This window comes from Erythrolamprus reginae, chromosome 2, assembly GCF_031021105.1.
Source record: "Erythrolamprus reginae isolate rEryReg1 chromosome 2, rEryReg1.hap1, whole genome shotgun sequence".
NCBI lineage: Eukaryota > Metazoa > Chordata > Lepidosauria > Squamata > Dipsadidae > Erythrolamprus > Erythrolamprus reginae.
The window spans coordinates 79,383,882-79,408,609 of record NC_091951.1 but is presented as its reverse complement, the minus strand read 5'-3'; the positions used below and the strand labels follow the sequence as shown (position 1 = coordinate 79,408,609).

The 24,728-nt window shown below is 43.4% G+C and overlaps 2 protein-coding genes across 8 annotated transcripts in view; one reads left to right on the top strand and one right to left on the bottom strand.

Moving 5' to 3' along the window:
* Positions 1–1,507, bottom strand: part of DNASE1L3 (deoxyribonuclease 1L3) — a 33,415-nt gene extending 31,908 nt beyond the window's left edge. Inside the window, exon 1 of the mRNA XM_070738427.1 lies at positions 1,471–1,507. The gene's annotated coding sequence lies outside the window, so the exon portion shown is untranslated. The remainder of the gene's footprint in view (positions 1–1,470) is intronic.
* The window catches only part of ABHD6 (abhydrolase domain containing 6, acylglycerol lipase), an 89,162-nt gene that overhangs the window by 35,164 nt on the left and 29,270 nt on the right, over positions 1–24,728 (top strand). For 4 of the 7 annotated variants that reach the window (XM_070738420.1, XM_070738422.1, XM_070738425.1 and 1 more), the window contains exon 2: positions 18,805–18,954. In XM_070738420.1, the coding sequence (XP_070594521.1) occupies positions 18,836–18,954 (119 nt within the window). In that variant the 5' untranslated portion in view covers positions 18,805–18,835. Of the gene's footprint in view, positions 1–10,510; positions 10,825–11,279; positions 11,305–18,804; positions 18,955–24,728 lie in introns of those variants that run through there. The other 3 variants (XM_070738419.1, XM_070738421.1, XM_070738424.1) reach the window with 3 other exon arrangements.

Sequence of the window (24,728 nt, the reverse complement as noted above, 5' to 3'; positions counted from 1 at the left end):
TTTAGCAAATTAATGGCTCAGGGCCAGACTATTTACGGGACCGCCTCCAAACGCATTCCTCATTACGGCCAATAAGAGCCCACAGAGTTGGCTTTCTCACGGTGCCATCCACCAAACAATGCCAGTTGGCGGGACCTTGGGGAAGAGCCTCCTCTGTGGCGGCTCCGACCTTATGGAATCAACTGTCCCCAGAGATCCACGCTATCTTCTCCCTACCGGTCTTCCGGAAAGCGGTTAAAACCTGGCTTTTCTAGCAGGCCTGGAATTAGATTGACTGCTGTGTGTGTGTGTGGTTCTTTTAAAGTTATTATTTTATTGTTATTATATTACTGGTTTTATTATGCGATTTTGACTGTATTTTAATACTATTGTATTTTCCCCACTTGTTAGCCAGTATAAATCCGCTTCTGAATCAGCTGCATATATATATAAACAAACAAACAAACAAATAAATAAATCTAATTGCTGGCTGTAGTTCACCAGTTCAAATCTCACCAGGCTCAAGGTTGACTCAGCCTTCCATCCTTCTGAGGTGGGTAAAATGAGGACCCAGATTGTTGGAGGAAATATATGCTGACTCTGAAACCGTTTAGGGAGGGCTGTAAAGCTCTGGGAAGCGGTATATAGGTCTAAGTGCTATTGCTATGACTATAATGTAACTGTAAAATGATATTACAACTAAATTGCATGGAAAACACATCTCTACTGATTTGCCTGTATGAAGAAAGGAAAAGAGCAGCAGGGTTTGGTTCCCTTGATCACTACATTTTAAAAACATTTACTTAGAACCGTGATGGCAAACCTTTGGCACACGTGCCACAAGTGGCATATGGAGCCCTCTCTGCAGGCATGCGAGCTGTTGAGCAGCTCAGCTCCACTGCGCATGCTTGAGTTCCTCCTGTCACCCAGCTGATTCTCAGGTCAGACAAGCTCATGCTTTCTCCTCACTTTCTGTGGCCCATGCCTTCCCAGATCTCTGGAGATTCCACCCCAGCGCTGTTTGGGGAAAGAGGCTTTCCTCTCCACTCCCTGCTCGGTTTGGGGATAGAGGCTTTTTCCCCTCTCTCACCGCTGTTTTGGGATGTGAGGTCAAAAGAGAGGGAGGGTTGCATGCGCATATATGGTGATTCGCACACGCATATGCAGGATCGGGATATGCGGGAGGGGTACTGCATTGTGTGTGTGGGCACTCGCACACGTGCAGCAGGGGTCCACACTTTCGGCATCCAAGGGCAAAAAGGTTCACAATCATTGACCTAGAAAGAATGGAAGAGTCAAAGGTATCTAGGGTGTAGGCAACAATGTCAGTGTTGCAATGCCAACAGTGCAATTAAAGTTCCACCTGCTTTTTATGTTCGTGCCCCACACAATGAACATAAACTTCTTTTGTGGAACTTTAACTAACTTGTTAATCTTGATTTAAAAACAAAACAAAACATCACCCCATATGAATATACCTGAGCAGCCTACCTCGCCGTTTCTGTATTAGCACCATCGAAGTTAGATGCCTTTCTCTGATTTCAACTGGCGACATGATGAAAAGGACGACCAGAAAACCCAGAGGACTTAGCCCATCTGTTGGCCTAAAGCAGGCTACATATGCAGAATGTGGACAGCAATGTTCAGCAGAGACCAGAGGAGATGGACTGGAAAAGGGGAAAGCAGTTTCCATGATGGGCGTTCGGCACTTTAATTCAGCAGGGTGTCCGTTAAGGAGAAGAAAGAAGAGCAATTAGAAGCAAGAATCTAATTCTTCTTTGGGGTTGGGTATCACAAGGGAAGACACCAGGGCCTCTCACCAGGAAGACATCTCACCATTATATCCTTATAAGATCCAGCCAGAAATGAATGATGCATATGTTTCTTAATTGCTTTTAATAGAGGTTTTTGATGGTTTCAATATTTATGATGTTTTTATCTTTGTTGTGAGCTGGCCAGAGTCTTCCGGGAATTGGGCAGCATAAAGGATAGATAGATAAGTAAGTAAGTAAGTAAGTAAGTAAGTAAGTAAGTAAGTAAGTAAGTAAGTAAGTACGTACGTACGTACGTACGTACGTACGTACATACATACATACATACATACCTTTGGTTTCTGAAGAGTGAAGAGGCCAAATAGGACGTACGCTCATCAATAAGAAGGAATTCCTTCCTACAGCCCCAAAGGAAATTTAAAAAGTCACCATCTCAGTGTTTTCCCCTGGATTGGGACAGTTAACTTCCAGAGTTAATAGACTTAGTTTTCATTGCATTCTCAAAGTTCTCTCTGGTAGGGAAAACACAGGAGTGCTGGCATAGTAGATGAGAACAAGTTCATCGCATGTAGAAAAGCTCTGGGTTATTTTCATCAACCAAAGCAAAAATGAAGAGAGAATCTCAAGAGTGATATGAAGAGCTTTGAAATACATTTTTATTTCCCAGAATATTTCATATAGCATTTGGAATGCTGCACTAAACTCCAGTGACTCCCAGGAAAGCAATGGCAAACTGAAGAGTGGGGCCGATGTCCTCCTCTCCAGATTAAGGAGAGGATATGGGATCCCCCATAATTCTCCATACCAATCTTTCCCCACAACGAGACCACAAGACAACAACTTCTGGCAGGTGTCCTGGAAGTTTTATCCAAATTACATTTTGGAGCCTCATTTTTTCTCTTAATAACTTTTACTTATTATGATTTGTAAATTGCCATTCTGGATACCAAGAACCTTGAAAAGTGGATATTGTTTTATTACACTGGATGATTTTCCTTCAATTCCCATGAAAGAAGTTTCTTGTAAGCTCAAGAATCCCAGCGACCGGTTAGGTCCCACACAGTTGGCCTTCTCCGGGTCCCGTCGACTAAACAATGTTGTCTGGCGGGACCCAGGAGAAGAGCCTTCTTTGTGGCGGCCCCGACCCTCTGGAGCCAGCTGCCCCTGGAGATTAGGATTGCCCCCACCCTCCTTGCCTTTCGCAAAGTTCTTAAAACCCACCTCTGCCGTCAGGCATGGGGGAATTGAGACATCTCCCCCAGGCTTATATAGTGTTATGTACGGTATGCTTGTGTTATATGTTTTTAGATACTTTTTAAATATGAGATTTGTTTATTGTATATTGTTTTATTGTTGTTGTGAGCTGCCCTGAGTCTGCGGAGAGGGGCAGCATACAAATCAAGAAAGAAAGAAAGAAAGAAAGAAAGAAAGAAAGAAAGAAAGAAAGAAAGAAAGAAAAACCTATTGTTTGAAAATAAGCAGCAAAAGGATTAGAACATTGATTTGGGAGTGTTTTAAACAGACCAAGGGCCCACCTTGATTGGAAATAAGATTTTGAAGTAAGAATATTTCCTGTGGTTTGTTAAAATCCTATTTAAAATGTATATTTTAAATTTAAGTGTGAGAAATGTTTCCCAGGGAAAATGTGAATTGGAGAAAAATATAATAAGAGACGAGCTTAAAAGTTGGCTACGAGAGGCAATCAGAAAGAACTAAAGAGTGTAATTAAAGGAGAAGGCCCACTAACACAGAATTTTTGTTACACAGACACACAAACACAGAAGGGGGGGAGACGATTGAAGGATCATCTTAAGAGAAACATTCTTTTGCTTCTTCTGTGAGGCAAGCTTTTTTTGTTTGAAATGCATACCTTACAAAACACTGTTACTAACTGTGAGCTCTCACTATTAAAACTGCTTGTGAAATCATGCTTCAGCTTACACTATCAGACAATTATCTCTCATCCTCATCTTTGAAGGATGGTTTGTACTTAATTATCTGATGATTAAATAACCAGAGAGATTTGCAGAGGCATGGTGTTCTGTTCATATGATGACTGATTTAGTGAGAGAGCACACATGTGATATTATTGGCTCTCAAAAGCAGTGATTCTTCACCGTTCCAAAAGAGTCATGTGAGACATCTTGGCTTCCATGTACTGGAAAGTGGAGCATGTTTCAAAACTGTGATACTTCAATATTACAGTGGAACATTGCATGTTTTCAGAAGGCACAGCGAAATCAATTAAAAGAAAATTATATTCATCTTCTTTTGTGAAATTTACAAGTGAGAGGGCAGAGAGCAGGGCTGAAATCCACCTGGTTGTGACTGGTTCTGGAGATATAGTAGTAGTGCAAATTTTGAGTAGTTTGGAGAATCGGCAAATACCACCTCTGTCTGTCTCTGGAGTGGGTTAGGAATGGAAATTTTGCAATATCCTTCCCCCAGGAGTGGGATGGGATTGGAGATTTTGCAATAGCCTTCCCCTTCCATGCCCACGAAGCCACGGCCACAGAATCGGTAATTTTAAAAAATGAATTGGGAGAGGGGCGGGGTCAATGGCCACGGCAACATGGAGCTGACCTCAGTCTCTAGAGGGTAGCTCCAAATTCCCACCGTCTGGGGCTCTCGGTTCTGATGAACTTGACCCGATCCTCCCTGGAGGAGAGGTGACGTAGGGGACACTGTTGGGGGCCTGGTAGGGGGTCGGCAAACCCCCACCAGGCGAACTGACCTGGTCTCGTGCCGGCAGTGGTGCGAGGCCGGCCAGGCAGCCATGTCTGTGCCGGCACCAGCCATGGGAGACAACGCAACGCAGGCGATTGAAGAAGATCGGTAACACCTGGAAAGGTAATAAAAAGCAAGCATTGGCATGGTGAAGAAATTTTAAGCGGTGTGCTGGTGAGTTTGGAGTGCTAAGGAAGCTAATTGGATCTGTTCGAAGATTGGTTATGATCATGACTGGAGAAGCCGAAAATAAATCACAGCGGCTGCTCGTGAATAGGGACATACAGCGAGAGTATGGATTAGCAAAAGGGCCTAATCAACTTTCTTCTTTTGAAGAGCTTTAAACGCTGTTAAAGATGGAGCTTGGATCAGATCAGATTTGGTGTTTATTTGGATTATGGTTTATTTTTGCTTTCCCTTCGAAATTGTCCCTTTTGCCTTTGAGTAAATGACGTGTCATCTTGGGGCTGTTGTGGACTTGTGCTTTTATAGAAAAGGTATGTGAACAGCAATTGGACTGTTGAAGATAATACTATCAGTATGTTAAAATGTGTTTTGTGATCGTCATTTAATATTGTTGTATTTCAGGTAGAAGCCACAATATACATTCTGTTGGATTACCCTGGTATATTGAAGGAACATCACAGCTCCTTTTTGCCTCTAGGCCCAACCCAGGGCCGTTTCAAGGCAGTTAATTTATTCATAGCCAACAAACTATGTTCTGTATGTATCACTTGTTTTTGCTGAAATTTTAAAATTAAGGGAGACTAGGATAGTGCTATTTCGGCCTTGTTCTGGCCTCATCAGCTAGCCATACCCTTACTGGGATTTGATCCTGGGGCCTGTGCCTTGTAAGGCAGAGAATTAACCTCTAGGCCACCGGATCTGATCCCTTCAGCTTTGTACCAGGGAGGTACAACAGAATGCAACAGAAAAAACATGTAGCCCTCCCTGGTACAAAGCTGAAGGGATCAGATCTGGTGGCCTAGAGGTTAATTCTCTGCCTTACAAGGCACAGGCCCCAGGATCAAATCCCAGTAAGGGTATGGCTAGCTGATGAGGCCAGAACAAGGCCAAAATAGTGCTATATATATATAAAATTTTCCGGCTTCATGATTCTGTAATATGGAGCCAGGAAAGAACTATAATGAACAGTAGATTAGCAAATATAAACGAAACAAAACAACCACCACCAACAACAAAGCCCTGCAGGAAATACCATAGCGGTCTTCAACTATAAGCTGTCATGTAAATATTGAGGCAGAATTCTTTAAATCTATTCTAGAAGATAGATCAAATAAATTAAACAACTAATTCCCACAACACTGTCCAACTACCTAGTAGGGCTATATTACTATTATCTTTTTCATCTTTTCTATTACTATTTCTTTACTATCTTCTTATGACTATAACTTGGTTGCTTTTGTCATATGCTTTTGCTTTATTTAGTATCCCAGTATGATTTATGTTGATTGCATATTTAGTATCCTATGATTAACACTAAGTGTTGTATTTTATGATTTATGATTAATGTATTTTATGATCAACCTTGTTGCTTGTATGTACACTGAGAATTATACACTGGAGACAAATTCCTTGTGTATCCAATCACAGTTGGCCAATAAAGAATTCTATTCTACAGGGTTATTAAAAAAGAACAAACCAATTTCATGACACAATATTTTGTTGAGGAAAAATAATACAAAACTCCAGCCTAGCCACAAGTATTCTACTCACAATAAACTTTTATTTCCTGTCTTACAAGTGTTCAATGTAATCACCACCTGCAGCATGGGCAATATCAATGCCATAAGAAAATTCCTTCAAGGCGTGTATCATCATATTACAATCCACTGAGTTGATCATTGTTGTTATTCGATGTTTAAGATCATCAAGGTTAGTGGGTAGGTGTGGAACATAAATGCGATCTTATCCCCACAAGAAAAAAAAATCACAGAGTTAGATCTGGGGATCTTGCAGGCCAAGCACAAAGAGCAAGGTCTTGGGCCCCGCAACGCAGAACACCTTTTCTTGAGGACTCGCCATTTGGAGGGTAAACAAACAACTGAACGTTGCCAGAAGGGCGATGTGGCAGCCTGTGGCAGTCATTCAAAACTTAGATAACTCCTCTTTCAAATGGCCACTGTCTCATTACATGATGAAGATTGTGAACTGAATGTGTCATGAAATCGATTCATTCTTTTTGAATAACCCTGTACTGTATAATGAAAATTTTCATTGAAACCAAGGAACAAATGACCTAGTGGTAGGAGACATTCAGCAATGTTGGAGACTATTTCAGTAGATGGGGGCTTAAATATTTCCATAAGTATTTAAGATAAAAGCAGCCGAAGAATATTTCCTTGAGGCCTCAACAGTGTGATAAGAGTTTCCTATTGTTTTGAGCTGAGAAAAAGAAAAAAAGAGCCATGAAACAGGTATACAGTATTCCAGTACAAAAAAGAGCAAATTCTAAAAGTTATATATGTAAATTGCTGTGCCTTTTTTGTTGATTGTCCAACTGACAGCTTCATTTGGTTGGTAAGATGATTTTCTGAAGTTTGATTTTCAAAAAGAGGCTTTAGCCTCTCATTTTTTTTCATTCTTTATAAGAAATATGTTTGCACATTTATAGGATGAGATTTACAAAGAAAGTTTACATTTTTAGCATGTTTAAAGCACAATAATGTTTTGGTGTTTTTTTCCATTAAATATTCTTTAATGGAGGACTAAGCCATGTTAAATTTTATCCCATTGATTCTTATCTCCTATTCCATCACAAATAGTCCTTGGCTTACAAGAGTCCACTTAGTAACCACAGTTAAACAACACTGAAAAAAGTGACTTACGACCATTTTTCACACTTACAACCATTGCAGTATCCCCATGGTCACGTGATTTACATTTAGCTGCTTGGCAAATGATTCACCTTTATGACCGTCTAGTGTTCTGGAGTCATATGACAACCTTTTGTGACCTTCTGACAAGTCAATAGAAAAATCAGATTTACTTACCAACTGTGTTACTAGTTTAACAACTGCAATGATTCACACAACAAATGTGGCAAGAAGAGTTGTAAAATGGGACAAACTCATTTAAAAATGTTTTACTTAGTAACATACATTTTGGTCTCAATTATGGTCGTAACACGAGGACTACCTGTATTTTTCATACATTAATTCAAAGATATCTCCAACATATTTTAGACAGGTAGTCATACAATATTTCAGGGCCATCATCATAGCTCTAGAAAACAATACTTCTTTTTCCCTTGAAGCATGGTTTAATAGTAGTAACTTTTAGAGGAATCTTAGCATCTTAGTAAGCAACCAATTAAATATGTCAGCAGTGTACAGCAGCATCCAAAAAAGCCAATGCAATCATAAATTGCATTAATAGAGGGATACAATCAAGATCAAGTGAGGTACTAATGCAGTGATGGTGAACTTATGGCCCGGGTGCCACAAGTGGCATGTGGAGTCATATCTGCTGGCACGTGAGCCGTTGCCCTAGCTCAGCTCCAACGTGCATGTGTGTGCCGGCCAGCTGATTTTTAGCTCACACAGAGGCTATGGGAGGGTGTTTTTGGCTTCCAGAGAGCCTCCAGGGTGATGGGGAGGGTGTTTGCACTCTCCCCGGGCTCCAGGGAAGCCTTTGGAGGCTGGGGAGGGTGAAACACGAGCCTACTGGGCCCACCAGAAGTTGGGAAACAGGGCGTTTCTAGCCTACAGAGGGCCTCTGGGTAAACTGTTTTGGCCCTCCCCAGGCATTGAATTATGGATGTGGGCACTTGTATATGCACGATAGTGTGCATTCACACTATTTCGGCATCCGAGGAAAAAAAGGTTCACCATCACTTTACTAATGCCAGTAAGGCCATACCTAGAAGACTGCCTCCAGTTTTGTTCACCACACCATAAAAAAGAGTCTGCGGAGAGGGGCGGCATACAAATCTAAATAAACAAACATAAACATGTTGAGACTCTAGAATGGGGGTATCAAACTCACGTTTGTCACAGCAATGTGACGTAACCTGGCTTTCCCCCACTTTGCCAAACCGGGCATGGCTGTGGCCAGCGCATGACGCATTTGGTCCACAGACTGCGAATTTCACAGCCCTGCACTAGAAAAAGTGCAGAGAAGAGCAACCAAGACAACTAGGGGTCTGGAAGCTAAAACATATAAAGAACGGTTACAGGAACTGGGCATATTTAGTCTAGTGAGAAGAAGGACCAGGAGTGACATGATAGCAACGCTCCAATATTGAAGGGAATGTCTCAGAGAGAAGGGAGTCAACCTATTTTCCAAAGCACCTGAAGGCCAGACAAGGAATAATAGTCCCGTCGACTAAACAAGGTCGTTTGGCGGGTCCCAGGGGAAGAGCCTTCTCTGTGGCGGCCCCGACCCTCTGGAACCAGCTCCCCCCTGAGATTAGAACTGCCCCCACCCTCCTTGCCTTTCGTAAACTCCTTAAAACCCACCTCTGCCGTCAGGCATGGGGGAACTGAGATAATTTCCCCAGGCCTATATTGTTTATGTATGGTATGTTGTGTGCATGTTTTTTTAAATTAAGTGTTTTTAGTTTTAATTATTAGATTTGTATTATATATTGTTTTCTATTGGTGTTGTGAGCCGCCCCGAGTCTACGGAGAGGGGCGGCATACAAATCTAATAAATGAATAAATAAAAATAAATAAAAAAAATGAATGAATGAATGAATGAATAAATAAATAATAAATAAATAAATAAATAAATAACAGGCCGTTTCTAGCCTACAGAGGGCCTCTGGGTAAACTGTTTTGGCCCTCCCCAGGCATCGAATTATGGATGGGGGCACTGAGGCACGCTCAATAGCATGTGCGCACACTCTTTCCGCACCAGAGGAATAAAAGGTTCACCATCACTGTTATAGGGCAATGGCAGCGAACCTTTTTTTGGCTCAGGTGCCAAAAGGGAGCATGTAAGTGCTATTGCACATGCCAACACCTATAATGCAATGCCCTCCCCCCGGGGATGTGCGTAGGCCTCACTGAAGCCTCCATACTTCCAGTAGGCCCGTTGGACCATTTTTCACTCTCCCCAGGCTTCAGGAAACCTTCTGGAGCCTGGGCATGGCAAAATCTGGCCCCAATAGGGTTCGTTTTTCACCATTCCCAGGCTCAAAAGGCTTTCCTGAAGCTTGGGAAGAACAAAAATGGCCTCCTCCCACCCTCAGGAAGGCCGAAAATGAGGCGCCCAGCACACACATGTGTTGGAGCTGATATAGGGCAAGGCCTCTTGTGGCCTCAGATATGGCTCTGCATGCCAACTGTGGCACGTGTGCCATAGATTTATTTATTTATTTATTTTACTTCTATGACGCCCAATCCTGAAGGACTCAGGGCGGCTTACAATAATATAAATACAAATACAAATAGATACAGAACAATAAGAAGTCGAATATAATATCTACAACCATAAAACCCTGTAATAAAAAGAACCCATTAATTATAAAGCAGTCAGAAGCACACGCACATATTCCATTCATACAGGTTTGCTATTACCCTCATAGGGTCTCCTGCTTAGGTAGGTGGGTTGGGGTTGGACTAGATGACCTACAAGTTCCCTTCCAACTCTTGTTATTCTTTGCTTCTAACATTTCACCTGCCTTTGCTGAGTCTGTGATAGTCAGCTTCAAATGATTTTTCTGCTTTCCATCTCATTGAAGCAAAACCGCCCCAAAGTAGTACTTCACTCTTTGGCCTCCATTTCCTGGGGGGGGGGGGGGGGGGGCACTGAATTCAGTGGGGTTCCTGAGAAGGCAACCATAAGATTTTGCATTGAAAAACCAACGCAGCCCTTCAAGCATCTGCAAGGAGGCAAGGGACTTCAAGCCTTTAACGCGCCCATTCCAGCTCCCGAAATGTTATTACAATTATTCATGATAGGCTCTTTCGCTTTATCTTAGTGTGGCGAACATAAGAAAAAGCTTGACCCGGAATTGGATCCTCGAGTTTGGATCCTCGAGCCGCCCTCTTATTGTTCTGTATCTATTTGCCTTGGAGTCAAATCCTCCACCTGCATTTATTTTGGGATGCTATTCTAAACAAAGCAACGGAGGCGGGAATCGGGTTTGGGAGCCTGTCATTGCTTCACCATCGCGCTGATGATGCCCGGCGCGCTAGCACAGCGCGTCCCTCTCTCGCCTTCAGCCAACCCACTCGGCCTTTTCTGTCGGAGGGTGAGGAAACCAGGCGTCAGCCTTTGCTTTTAAAACGCACTGCGAAGCAGAGGGGAAAAAAGAAGACCGGCCGAAGGAGGCGCCGGAGGAGCAGGTTAATTCGCGGGGCTTGAAGTCGCTGTGCAGGTAGATCCCCCCGCCCCAAACGGAGGTCTCCGCAATGCAAAAAATAGGGAGCGGGGAGGCCGGCTGGGCTACGGTTCGGGAGTTAGGAAAAGCCGCTGCAGCGTCGGGAGGAGGCAAATAGATGAGACCGAGGAAGGCGCTTGGCGGTGGAGGGATGCTGGAGCGGACGCTGCGCCACTGGCTAGGCGGGTTAGCAGAGCGGGTGGGAGTAAAGGACCCTGGGACCCCGCAAGGCCCGGCAGCCACCGGCAACCCTCCTTTGGAAAAACCGGAGGGAAGCTTCCCTCGGCGGAGCCGATTCTCGGTTCCCTGGGCTTTTCTTCCGGGTGGGCCCGCTGGCCATGTCTTCTAAGTTTGGCAAGTGGGTCCATCGCGAGGCAGATTTTGGCGGCGCTGCTGGATGGATCGGCGGAGACTCGAGGCCCCCTTCATCCCTCGGCCTTCAAGGGTTAAAAGATGCCGAGGCCGGGCGCAAACCTGGTGCGCGCCCTTCCTGGGGGAGCCACCCTGTCGCGCCAAGGACGGGGGTGGCGGCGGTGGTGGTGGTGATGGTGGTGGAGGAACCTGATTTCCCCATAAACCGCCAGTCGTTAACAGTCTGTCTGGGACCGGGAGCATTTGGAACACGCAGTCCGTGTGTGTGTACTGTATATCGCAGACGAGGCCTCTGCCTTAAGTGCCTCAAGTTGCCAAACCCGCTTGGAGGTTTGAGATAACAAAAGGGGACGCAAATAAGTTATAATAGCAAATCGTAAAAAAAAAAAAAAAGGTCGCGGATCGTGCGGAGAGATTGTCTGCCATCCTCTCAGTAAAACCAAATAACTTGCTGGGCAGAGGGTTTTTTTTCTAAATGAAAAAGAGCCCCTCAAAGTCCTGAGTGTAAAACAAGAAGCAATGGGTGGAAACTAATTAAGGAGAGAAGCAACTTAGAACTAAGGAAAATTTTCCTGACAGAATAATTAACCAGTGGAACAACTTGCCTCCAGAAGTTGTGAATGTTTCTACACTGGAAGTGTTTAAGCAGATGTCTGAAGTAGTGTAGGGTTTCCTGCCTAAGCAGGGGGTTGGACTAGAAGACCTCCAAGGTCCCTTCGAACTCGTTGTTGTTGTTGTTATTATTATTATTATTATTATTATCATCATCATCATTATTATTATTATCCGAGTCTTCAGATAATATTCTCTCCTCAGAGAGTCCTTGGATGACTATTATCCGAGTCTTCGGAGAGGGGCGGCATACAAATCTAATAATTACTACTACTACTACTACTACTACTACTACTACTACTACTACTACTACTACTATTACTACTACTATTACTACTACTACTACTTATTATTATTATTATTATTATTATTATTATTATTATTTCCGTTCCCATGTCACACACAGCCATACTGCATTACAACTTCCAATAGAATTAAATACAGTGATCCCCCGTTTATTGCGTCCCCAACCATTGCGAACAGGGTACTTCGCTATTTTTCAACCCGGAAGTCAAAATACCATCTACGCATGCGTGCCCGGGGCACGCATGCGTAGATGGCAACCGGGAGATCAGCTGCTGGGCGGCTTCCCTGAGTCTTCCCCCTCTTGCTGGCGTCAGTGAGGAGTTTCCCCACCGCCCACGTAAACTCCTCGCTGCCGCCCGCCCACGCCGTTCATTCTCGCCGCTTTTGAGCTGAGTCCGGAAGCGAATTCGCTCCCGGACTCAGCTCAAAAGCGCCGATAGCAAGCGGCAAGGAACGGCTTGTCCACGCTGGTTCTCGGCGCTTTCGAGCTGAGTCCGGGAGCGAATTCGCTCCCGGACTCAGCTCGAAAGCGGCGAGAATGAACGGCGTGGACAAGCCGTTCCTTGCCGCTTGCTATCGGCGCTTTTGAGCTGAGTCCGGGAGCGAATTCGCTCCCGGACTCAGCTCGAAAGTGCCGAGAGCCAGCGCCCCCCGGACCCCCAACCCGGGTTTGGGGGGCTGCTAGGAAGCCCTCCATGCCGGCGGCAAACAGCCGCGCCGCCCCCAATCTTCGGCTCCTCACTAGCGCTGTGGGAGTAAAAACACCATCTGCACATGCGCAGATGGTGTTTTTACTTCCGCAGCGCTACTTCGCGAAAACCCGCTCGTTGCGGGGGGTCCTGGAACGGAACCCTCGCAACGAGCGGGGGATCACTGTATAGGAGTTCAGGGTTTTGAGCTGTGTAGTTCCTTGGTTGCTCTCTGGGCTTGGGTGCTCGCTTACAGACAGTTTCCTTACACAACTAGGGAACCATCCCTACTGCACTGATGATATTACCTATTTGGGTAATGAAATATCTGACACAAACCAAACTCAGAAAGTCTGGAGGATTTCTCATTACACGAACTCCTTCCCTTGGAGGGCATAGATTCGTGAAGGATGTTTATGTTTAAGAAAGGGAAAAAAATCACGTAACTCTGTTAACAGATTTGATAACATACATACAAATAGGTTAGTGGACCTCTATGTATTTTTGTATCAGACACAATTGGCAGAAAGAATTATGAAACCTAACTTATGCTATTCTCAGAACATCAGATTGTGCTTCCATTTGAGCAATTAGTGTCAAGTGTCTAATTCTATTTTTAGGGAATGCTTCCCCAGCTAGGTTGAGATTATTTATTTTTTATGTATTTATTTGTTTTGTCAAGTACATATTGGAGGTATGTAAAGATATAATAATATTCATATATATGATACTATAAAAAATAAGAAACATTAGCTATAATAATATTTATATACATGATACTAGTAAAAATATAAAAAGAAACATTAGGACAGGGTTACGGAAGGCACGGTGGTGCACTTATGCATGCCCTTTACTGACCTCTTAGGAATCGGGAGAGGTCAACAGTGGATAGTCTAAGGGTAAAGTTTTGGGGGTTAGGAGGTGATACTTCCATGCATCAACTACTCTGTTACTAAAGTAATATTTCCTGCAGTTGAGTTTGAAGCGGTTTACATTAAATTTGTAACTGTGTGCTCATGTGTTGTTGTGGTTGAAGCTGAAGTAGTCGTTGACAGGAAGGACCTTATAAAATGTGATTTTATGGGCTGTGCTTAGATTGTGTTTAAGGTGATGTAGTTCTAAGCTTTCTAAACCTGGGATTGTAAGTCTAGTTTCATAGGCTATTCGGTTGCCAGTGGAGGAGTGAAGGGCTCTTCTGGTAAAGTATATCTGGACATTTTCTAGAGTATTTATGTTTGAAATGTGGTGTGGGTTCCAGACAGATGAGTTGTATTCAAGGATTGGTCTGTCGAAAGTTTTGTATGCTCTGGTTAGTAGTGTGAGATTGCCAGACCAGAAGCTACGTATGATTAAGTTAATAACTCTTGAAGCTTTTTTGGCGATGTTGTTGCAGTGGGATTTGGCACATAGGTCATTTGATATGAGTATTCCAAGGTCTTTTACAGAGTGAGGGTTGTCTGTAAGGTCTTACTCGGTATAATAATCTCTTATTGTCTATGTTGCCTCTCTTTTTAAAGTTGTTTCGCTCAGTGCAAAGATTATTGCTGTGCTGTGTTGGTGTTGCCTGTAGTGAATCTGCAAAAGTGTGAATACCCAGTGTTGCAAACTAATCATGTAGCTGGCATTATACAGTACTAAAAATTAGTCCTAATGAGGTAGTGTAATTATAGTGTGAAGTGTTGGTAATGATCTATAAAGCCCTACATGGCATCGGACCAGAATACCTCCGGAACCGTCTTCTGCCTCATGAATCACAGCGACCAATTGGGTCCCACAGAGTTGCCCTTCTCCGGGTCCTGTCAACTAAACAATGTCAGTTGGCAGGACCCAGGGCCCCCCAGCCCTTTGGAATCAACTCCCCCCCAGAGATTAGAACCACCCACATCCTCCTTATTATTATTTATTAGATTTGTATGCCGCCCCTCTCTGTAGACTCGGGGCGGCTCACAGCAGTCATTGCCTTTCGTAAATTGTTAAAGACCCACCTATGTCGCCAGGCGTGGGGGAATTAAGATACCCCCAGATTTATGTAGTTTATGCATGGAATGATTGTGTTGCATGGTTTTAATGTTGGGGTTTTAAATGTTTTTTAATATTAGATTTGTTATACTGTGTTATTTTGTTGTGAGCTGCTCTGAGTCCACAGAGAGGGGCGGCATACAAATCTAATAAATTAAATTAAATTAAATTAAGTTAAAAACCTGTAGTGTAAATTTTTCTACATATATTGCTGGATGTACCTGCTGTGGTAAGATGGCTTCAACAGTGGCAACATAGTAATGGTTGCTAATTAACGATTTAGGGTCAGAGGAAGCATGATCTAAAACGGGTGTCAGACGTAGATCGTCACAGCGGTGTCATGTGACGTATCGGGATTTCTCCCCCTTCACTAAACCATGTTTGGGCGTGTCCAGCAAGTGGTGCATCCGGCCTGTGGGCTGGGAGTTTGACAGCCCTGACTTAGACTATTCCTGCAATTGGAGGAGCAAAGGAAGAGGGTTACAGTGATCCCTCGATTATCGCGAGGGTTCCGTTCCAAGACCCCTTGCGATAATCGATTTTTCGCGATGTAGGGTTGCGGAAGTAAAAACACCATCTGCGCATGCGCACCCTTTTTTTCATGGCCACGCATGCGCAGATGGTGGAGTTTGCGTGGGCGGGGGGAAGACCCAGGGAAGGTTCCTTCGGCCGCCCAGCAGCTGATCTGCTCGGCAGCGCAGCGAGGAGCCGAATCGGGGTTTCCCCTTTGCGTGGGCGGCGGGGAAACCTCGATCTTCGTCTGCTCGCTGCTGCTGCGGCCGCCCAGCAGCTGTTCTGCTCGGCAGCGCAGCAGCAGCGAGCAGACGAAGATCGGGGTTTCCCTGCCGCCCACGCAAAGGGGAAACCCCAATTCGGCTCCTTGCTGCGCTGCCGAGCAGATCAGCTGCTGGGCAGCCGCAGCAGCAGCGAGCAGACGAAGATCGGGGTTTCCCCGCCGCCCACGCAAAGGGGAAACTCCGATTCGGCTTCTCGCTGCGCTGCCGAGCAGATCAGCTGCTGGGCGGCCGAAGGAACCTTCCCTGGGTCTTCCTCGCTGATGCCCCCGCCCGGCCGCCCGCCGCCCGCCAGCAAGAGGGGGAGAGATAGAGAAAGAGAGAGAAGGAAAGAAAGAGATGAGAGAGGGAGGAAGAGAGTGTGAGAGAGGAAGAAGCAAGATAGAGAAAGAGAGAGAGAAAGAAAGATGAGAAAGGAAGGAAGAGAGTGACGTCATCGGGTGGGAAAAATCGCGATATAGCGTTTCGCGAAGAACGAGATCGCGAAAATCGAGGGATCACTGTATTACTATATTTCTTCCTTGTTGCTTTTAAAAATTTTTTAATCCAGCAGAATATTCAGAAACATGATGAATTTATTTTTGAGTTACAAGGTTCCACTCTCACTTGAGAATAACCAGGGATTGTGAACCCTAAGAGATAGTTCTATGTTTTAGCTAAGAATATCTAAGAAGATTTTCTCAGGCCATTAAAGTGATCAAAATTGAGTGATTATTCAGTGTGGCTCTTCCTCCTCCTCTGCTTGGTTATTTACATTGCTGACACTGGTTATTTTTAATGTTTCTTGTTCAGATTTTTGTAAACCATCTTTAGAATATATCAATGAAAAGGATAAAAACCCGGAAACGAAGTACAGATAGTCTTTGACTTATAACAGTTCATTTAGTATCCGTTCAAAGTTACAATGGACCTGAAAAAAGTGACTTATGACCATTTTTCACTCTTGCCACTGTTGTCGCATGCCCATGGTCATGTGATCAGAATTGAGATGCCTGACAACATTCCATAGTTAATCAGTTTGTATTTGGAAATCCCAAAATATTTTAACTTAATTTTCAGCTACAATTCCAGGTTTGTATTCCCACCAGTTTTTCATTACTGGCCATTTTTGTCCAAAATCAAGCCTTCAGTTTCTTGTTTTAATGTTCCAGTTGTAAGTCATTGCCAAGTTTTATCCATTTTTACTTGTCTTTTGTAGAAATTGACTATGTAGTATGTACTGGCCAGCTGATTTCTGGCCCATACAATGGCTCTGGAAGGGCGTTTTTGGCTTACAGAGAGACTCCAGGGGAATGGGGAGGGCGTTTTTAACCCTCCCCCCCCGACTCCAGGGAAGCCTTTGGAGCCCGGGGAGGGGTGAAACATGAGCCTACTGGGTCCACCAGAGCTTGGGAAACAGGCTGTTTCTGGCCTCCAGAGGGCCTCCGCGGGGGGGAGTTGTTTCTGCCCTCCCCAGGCATTGAATTATGGGTGTGGGCACCTGCGCATGCACGATAGCGTGCGCACATGTTCTTTTGGCACCTGAGGAAAAAAAGGGTTACCATCACTGCTCTAGCTGGTGACTGGATGTAGTATGAGAAACAAACTGAGATGGTTTCGCCTCCCTAAGGCCTCCATTCCCGCTTTACACTCTCCATTCCTGAAAATGAGTGCTGCCAAATTGTCCCTTCATTTTTTTATGCCGCCAATAATAATTTTAGGAGATTTTCTAAATCTATGGCCTTTAGAAGATCATAGAAGGCAAGGCAGTCTCCAGCCTTTTAGACTTTGCTCATGTCTGTCTAAGGAAAGCCTATTGAAAGGCTTACATTAATCTAGAAAACAATTTCTTGCAATTGAGTCAATCAGTTTAAGGTTGTGCACCAAGGGAAGCTCAGCCAATCTCGTTGTACACATGTTGTGCATTGACAATAAAGGTTTGAGTTGAATTGAATTCTTTAGCGCAGTGATGACGAACCTATTTTTGGCTCGGGTGCCAAAAGGGTGTGTGCGTGTGCGCAATAGCATGCATGTGCATGCCCTCACCCATAATACAATGCCCCCATGCATGCACATAACCCCCGCACCCCCGCACTGCCCCCATGCCTGCGCACAGGCCTTACTGTAACCTCTGGACTTCCGGTAGGCCTCTTGGGCCATTTTTTGCCATCCCCAGGGTTCAGGAGGCTTTCCTGAAGCTTGGGCAGAGTGAAAGAAGGCAGGAAATCCACCTGATCAGTGTGCATATGCACCCTGGAGCTCACATAGGGCAACACCTCACACCCACTCCTCTACTCGCAACAGAGCACCCTACGCAACTAGACTTATGACCCTAGGTTTAGAAAGCTTAGAACTACGACACCTTAAACATTTCTCCTTCCCTTTCTTCTTCCTGGACTGGATTAATTGCTCTTCGCCATATCTAGTCCAGGGCCCAAGATTTCTCCACAGACCACCAGAATTTTCTGGCGGACCAACAGTGGTCCATGGACCACAGGTTGGTGACCTGTGGTTTAGACTAGAGAACTATTTTTTTTAGTGTAGTCTCCTAGTCCCTTCATTAGTTGTATGTTGGGTTCTGCTGAATCCTGTCTTCCAAAGTGGAAGACTATCCACGGTTGACTTCTCCAGATTCCTAAGAAGTCAGTAAGGGGCGTGCATAAGTGCACCAGCGTGCCTTCCATCCCCTGTCCTAATGTGTCTCTTATATTTCTACTTGCTCCATGTATATGAACTCTATTATTCCCAATGATTATTTCTTCTATATTATTCCTAATGTCTTTCCTTCTATTCTTCTATTGATGTATTTTACCATGATTATATCCTCTTAAACCTACATTATGAATTAGACTAAATAAATAAATAAACTAAAATAAATATGTCAGAGTGAAAAATGGGATTTTTGGATTTCAGTAATCAGACTATCCTCTGTCCAGGTTGATTTTGTGATTGGCTGCCCGTTGGTCATTTATCTCTCCTACAGACATTTCCATGTAGACGTCCCCCTCTACTCAGTCATCTCCTTTATTTTTGATCCTGAAATTTAACTGAAGGAAAATACTGTTATCCTGGCACATTTGAAAAAGAGAATAGATAGATTAGCTCAGAAGTGTTGCCTGTACAATATCTGTTCCACAGCTTTGCCTCCAGGCTTTTGTTGCTTAGCTACTTTCAGACTTATATTTCTACTTCTTTTATCCATGCAGGTAAAGAAAACAGAACTGTGAAGAAGGCAAGATGGATCTTGATGTGTTAAACATGTTTGTAATAGCGGGAGGCACTTTGGCCATTCCCATTTTGGCATTTGTGGCCTCCTTCCTCCTGTGGCCTTCAGCATTGATCAAAATATATTACTGGTAAGGTTTTCATTTTGCTTGCTTTTGTAGAAAAACATGCAGCTGCTGGTATTTACTTAATGATGAAAGCTACATTTCTTTCAAAGAAAGTTGTTTGCTTTCCACTTGTTTTATACTTGGTTTCTTGGCACTGTAAATTCTAAAAACTGGAGGTTGCGGAATGATGCCCTGCATCATATAACGTGATGTTCCTGTGGTGGGAAGAAGTAAGGACCTAGTGTAATATTAAAGATTGCATCTTTAATATGATGTTCTTTGTCCTCTAATCTGTTCATCAAAGAATATTGAAAGATGTTGTTTCACAGCTTTAACATATGTGAAAATAAGATATGCTGGATGGGAATGAATTGAACATATGTAAAATGGCTGAGATTGAGAAACATTGTTGTAAGAGATCAGTTTCCTGGATGTTGAAACTAGCCTAGTTAGGCATAGATACACTTAAAGGCGGTTTCCTCTAGACATGATGAAAAAAAGGTGACCTTATTCCTAACACCAACTGGGCCAGTCACTCTCATTCCAAACGACATCATAAGGTGGTAGTTTTGGATAAAATGGGAGGTGGAAGGAATAATATGTATGTTAATTATAAAAGTAATAAAGCTTGACTATAAGTAAACAACATAAGTCGACCCGATTCTAAGTATAAGTCGACCCGATTCTAAGCCGAGGCATCTACTCTTGCCACAAAACTGGGAAAATTTATTGACTCGAGTATAAGTCGAAGGTGGAAAATGCAGTGGCTACTGGTAACTTATAAAAATGGAAACCAATAAAATTACATCAATTGAGGCATCAGTAGATTAAATGTTTTAGAATATTTATTTCAAATAAAACCAGTAAACTAGCTCTGTAAGTTTAAAAGACGGTAAACAGGTATATGTCCCCCCCAATGCAGGTATAGGCAAAAAATGCAAGTACTTACCTCAATCTCCCACTGCTCCCACTGGTTTGGGTTAGGGTTAGGGTACCTAGCCTCTCCTTGCCTCAAAGAGATACAATTTCCCTCTCTATTTACTATTACTGAACATCCAAAATATACTATTTAATTCTATGTATATATGCCATATGTGTACATACATATTACACACAGGCACACAAAAATATACCATACATTATCTACTATATAAACTCTATGTGTATACACACACACACACACACACACACACACACACACACACACAGAGCTCTTGTAAAATTATATACATTCAACCTCACTTACTGTGATAGGAAAAACAAACCCAGAATCCACTTTCTGCCACACATTTAACCATAACTAGAACATTACACATGCCTTCAGATGTACCGGTACTTCCCTAGCTTGCACATCACTGTTAGAGCTAGGAAATGTCATAGATTGAGTAAAATGTGATGATTCTCACTTAACAACGCTTTTGCTTAACAGCCAAAATTTTGGGCTAATTTTTTTCCGGTGTGGGTGTAAAAGTATAGTGTCTGAGCAGCAGTCGGCAGAGCGGGACTGGGCGGCATAGAAGTAAGTAAGTAAGTAAGTAAGTAAGTAAGTAAGTAAGTAAGTAAGTAAGTAAACAAACAAACAAACAAACAAACAAACAAACAAACAAACAAACAAACAAACAAACATCCTACCTTTCTCTCTCCCTTCCTTCCTTTCTTTCCTTCTCTCTTCCTTCCACTTTTTTCCTCTTTCTCTCTTCCTTCCTCTCTTCCCTCTTCCCCTCCCTCCCTCCCTCTCACTCTCTTTCTTTCTCTCTTCCTCCTCCCTCCCTTTATATTTCTCTTTTCCTTCCTCTCTTCCTCCCTTTCTCTCTCCCTCTCTTTCTCCCCCTGGCCACCGACACCAAAGTGGGGAGGCGAGGGGAAGGCCCTCTGAGCGTCAAAAACGCACATTTTTGGCTCTGAAAAACTCGACTTATACTCGAGTATATACGGTAATCAGTGACTTGCAGCCACTCCTCTTTTGAGAGGTCATCTCTGTGTAAAATGTCATTGCAGAAAGGTGTTTTATATGAGATTGGGTTGCTGTGATCATTTAATGTTCCATATTATTGTGATAAGCCAGTAATATTCAAGGATTTCAGGTAGAGATCTCCTCACCCACCTGACCCTAACATTCTTTTATCTCAAGTTGTTCAGGATTGAGTGAAGCACCCTTGACAAGTGGAATAGCATTCTTCCAATCAGCTGTGGCTTATCTGAGGTTAGGGGTGGACGATTATTTCACAACTAGGCCAGAATGCATGCATAATAGACAGCAGGGTGCTGGAATATTTTAATCTCCTCTAAAATTATTATTACTGATAATTCTCAGTTAGTATAATCACAGAATTCTCTTAACAGCGTGTATCCAAGGAGCAAGGCATGTATTTTTGGTTGCTAGGCAGTAGATTATTACCTAGGTTACTTTGCCTGATTTAGGAAACTAGATCCCTGTGACTAAAGATGTCTTTGATGATCTTAGCACAAGGAGAATTATTGGAGAGGTGAAGGAGATGTCACTGTTAAGTGTGAAGCATGGAACAGAAACAAGGGGATCGCTTTTTCTTCTCACATACCGTATTTTTCAGAATATAAGACGCGCCGGAATATAAGACACACCTTGATTTTAGAGGTGCAAAACAAGAAAAAAAGTATTCAGAACCAAATGGTGCAGTAATATATTATTTAATAAAATACCAGTGTAGCAGAATACTTTTTACAAACATGTATACTTTTTACAAACATGGACAATTTTTACAAACTTCAAACTTGACAGCTTTAAGACTTGTGGACCAACTCCCAGAATTCCTTCTCCAGTCATGCTAGCTCAGGAATGGGTGTTGAAGTCCACAAGTCTTAAAGTTGCCAGGTTTGGAGTCCTTTGCACCCTTAATCCCTAACCCAGGGGTCTTCAAACCTGGCAACTTTAAGACTTGTGGACTTCAATTCCCAGAATCCTCCAGTCATGCTAGTTCAGGAATGGGAGTTGATGTTCATTAGTCTTAAAGCTGTCAAGTTTGAAAACCCCCTCGATTAGAGATTAAGGGTGCAAGGGTGTCCAAACCTGGCAACTTTAAGACTTGTGGACTTCAATTCCCAGAATCCTCCTCTAGTCATGCTAGTTCAGGAATGGGAGTTGAGGTTCATTAGTCTTAAAGCTGTCAAGTTTGAAAAACCCCTGGATTAGAGATTAAGGGTGCAAGGGTGTCCAAACCTGGCAACTTTAAGACTTGTGGACTTCAATTCCCAGAATCCTCCTCTAGTCATGCTAGTTCAGGAATGGGAGTTGATGTTCATTAGTCTTAAAGCTGTCAAGTTTGAAAACCCCCTGGATTAGAGATTAAGGGTGCAAGGGTGTCCAAACCTGGCAACTTTAAGACTTGTGGACTTCAATTCCCAGAATCATCCTCTAGTCATGCTAGTTCAGGAATGGGAGTTGAGGTTCATTAGTCTTAAAGCTGTCAAGTTTGAAAACCCCTGGTTTAGGGATTAGGGTGCACTGTAAGGGTATTCAAACTTCCTGAGCTAGTCTTCCTCTAACTGTGGCTACTTTGCTCTTTAAACTTTTTAGCTCCATTTACAAAGAGCCATAAAGATTATCACCGGAGATTCAGGAAAGGAAATGCGAGGGACAAAGTTGCAGTCTTTTGAGAAGGAGGGAGGGAGGGAAAGAGGAGCTGCTTGTCTCTCCCCCCACCCATTTGTAGAAACGATCGAAAACGATCTAACAGGAAGTGAAAAGTATCTCCTTCTGTCGTCAGGGCAAAGGTGGAAGTTGCTTTAGTCAGATCTCACCCTTGGAAAGAGAGACTGAAGTCCAGACCACTTTAATACTAGAGAGGTTGGTGAAAGAAACAGTGTTGAATTCAGGTGATAAAGGGAGGTGAAGTTTCTATGTAGCCGTGTTGTGTCTCTCTTTTCATTCTGCTTTGGGCAGCCAGAGACGTGGGCGGGGCTAGGCTAGTCAGTGATAGAAATGAAAGAAATTTGCATTAGCTACCGTAGAAGGAGGCTGCTTAGAAGCACTGAGCAATTTTGCATAATGATACAAACCCTTCTGCCTTCTGTCCTCTTTCTTTCTCCTCCCCCACCCCCATACACACACACACAAACACTCACGGCAGAGTCTGGCATTCCGATCGCGCAGGAAGAGCAGCTTCTCCCGTCCTTCCCAGAAAGCGTCTCTGCTGATCGGCTGATTGGGGGGCGTGGGGTGGGAAGCATTCCCGAAAAGCCTTTCATTGCAGCTGAGTATTTGGCCTTTGAGGCTGCCTGCTTTCCTTCTCCACCTTGGGGGTGCTTCCCCCCACCCCCCACTGCTCCTTCATGTTGGTGTCATCAAAGGCCGATCGGAGCACACTAACCTCCACCCCAGGCGCTGGAAATTAAGCCTTGCGTTTTCTCCAGTGAAGCTGCCATTCGCTATCTCCCCCTTCGGTCTTCCTTTCTGATTGGCGGTTGGATGAATCTCCTGGAATACCGCCAATCAGCTGTCTGTTGCCACCAATTGTGGCTATTACCGCTGTTCCGCCAACTCCCTTCCCCCTCCCCAGGTGCAGCATTCAGTGTATAGGACGCAGCCAGTTTTTGACCCTCTTTTGGGGGGGTAAAAAGGTGCGTTTTATACTCCAAAAAATACGGTATGTAACACCCATCAGCATAAGGCTGCTGCGACCCTTATGGGATTCTTTTGTGCCTGGTTGAATCTTCCCTTTGGAACAATTCTTGTTGGATTGTATATCATCCATAGCTGATTTTTGTCTCTCCCCCCCCCCTTCTTCATTATTGGTTGGTGCATAGATTTTCTGCTGTCCCATCAGAAAAGAACAAACAGTTCAAAATTAACACATCTCTATGGGAAATGTAACTCTGAATGCATTACTAACCCCCAGTTATTGAGACTTAATAATATCTAGGGTAGATAGATTTACTGAAATTAATAGACTTAAGCTGGGCATGATTAATCTGTATCTCTACAATTTCAGTGGGCCTATTTTTAGAACACCAAGTCTGCATTCAGTCCAGGGTAATACAACACATTATCTTGCCTTTTTTTGTCGTCCCTCTCCCCTGCCATCCACTGCAGAAAATGATTGTTTTATGCCTTTTTTCTCTTTGGTTGCCCAGATCTTTAAACTAGGGGGGCAGTCTAGATTGATGAAGGAAGGGGACTGGAAGTCTATGCCTCATTTTTGAAAGTATTGGGATATTTTAATGAATTTTAATAAAATAGATGTTTTGGTGTTTACCTAATTAAGCCCTGCCTTGATTCAGCAGCTTGTTCAGGAGCTGGGGCTATAAGGCTGTACGTGGCTCCTGACCTAAAAGGTAGAGAACAGAACAGAACAGAACAGAACTTTTTATTGGCCAAGAGTGATTGCACACACAAGGAATTTGTCTTGGTGCATATGCTCTCAGTGTACATAAAAGAAAATATAGATTTGTCAAGAATCATGAGGTACAACACCTAATTGTTATCATAGGGGTCAAATAAGCAATGAAGAAACAATATTAATAAAAATATTAAGGATACAAGCAACAAGTTAAATGGGTGATAGGAATAATGAGAAAAAACTAGTAGTAATAGTAGTGCAGACTTAGTAAATAGTTTGGCAGCGGTGAGGGGATTATTTGTTTAGCAGAGTGATGGCGTTTGGGAAAAAACTGTTCTTGTGTCTAGTTGTCTTGGTGTGCAGTGCTCTATAACGTTGTTTTGAGGATAGGAGTTGAAACAATGTATGTTCAGGATGTGAGGGGTCAGTAAATATTTTCACAGCCCTCTTTTTGATTAGTGCAGTATTCAGGTCCTCAATGGA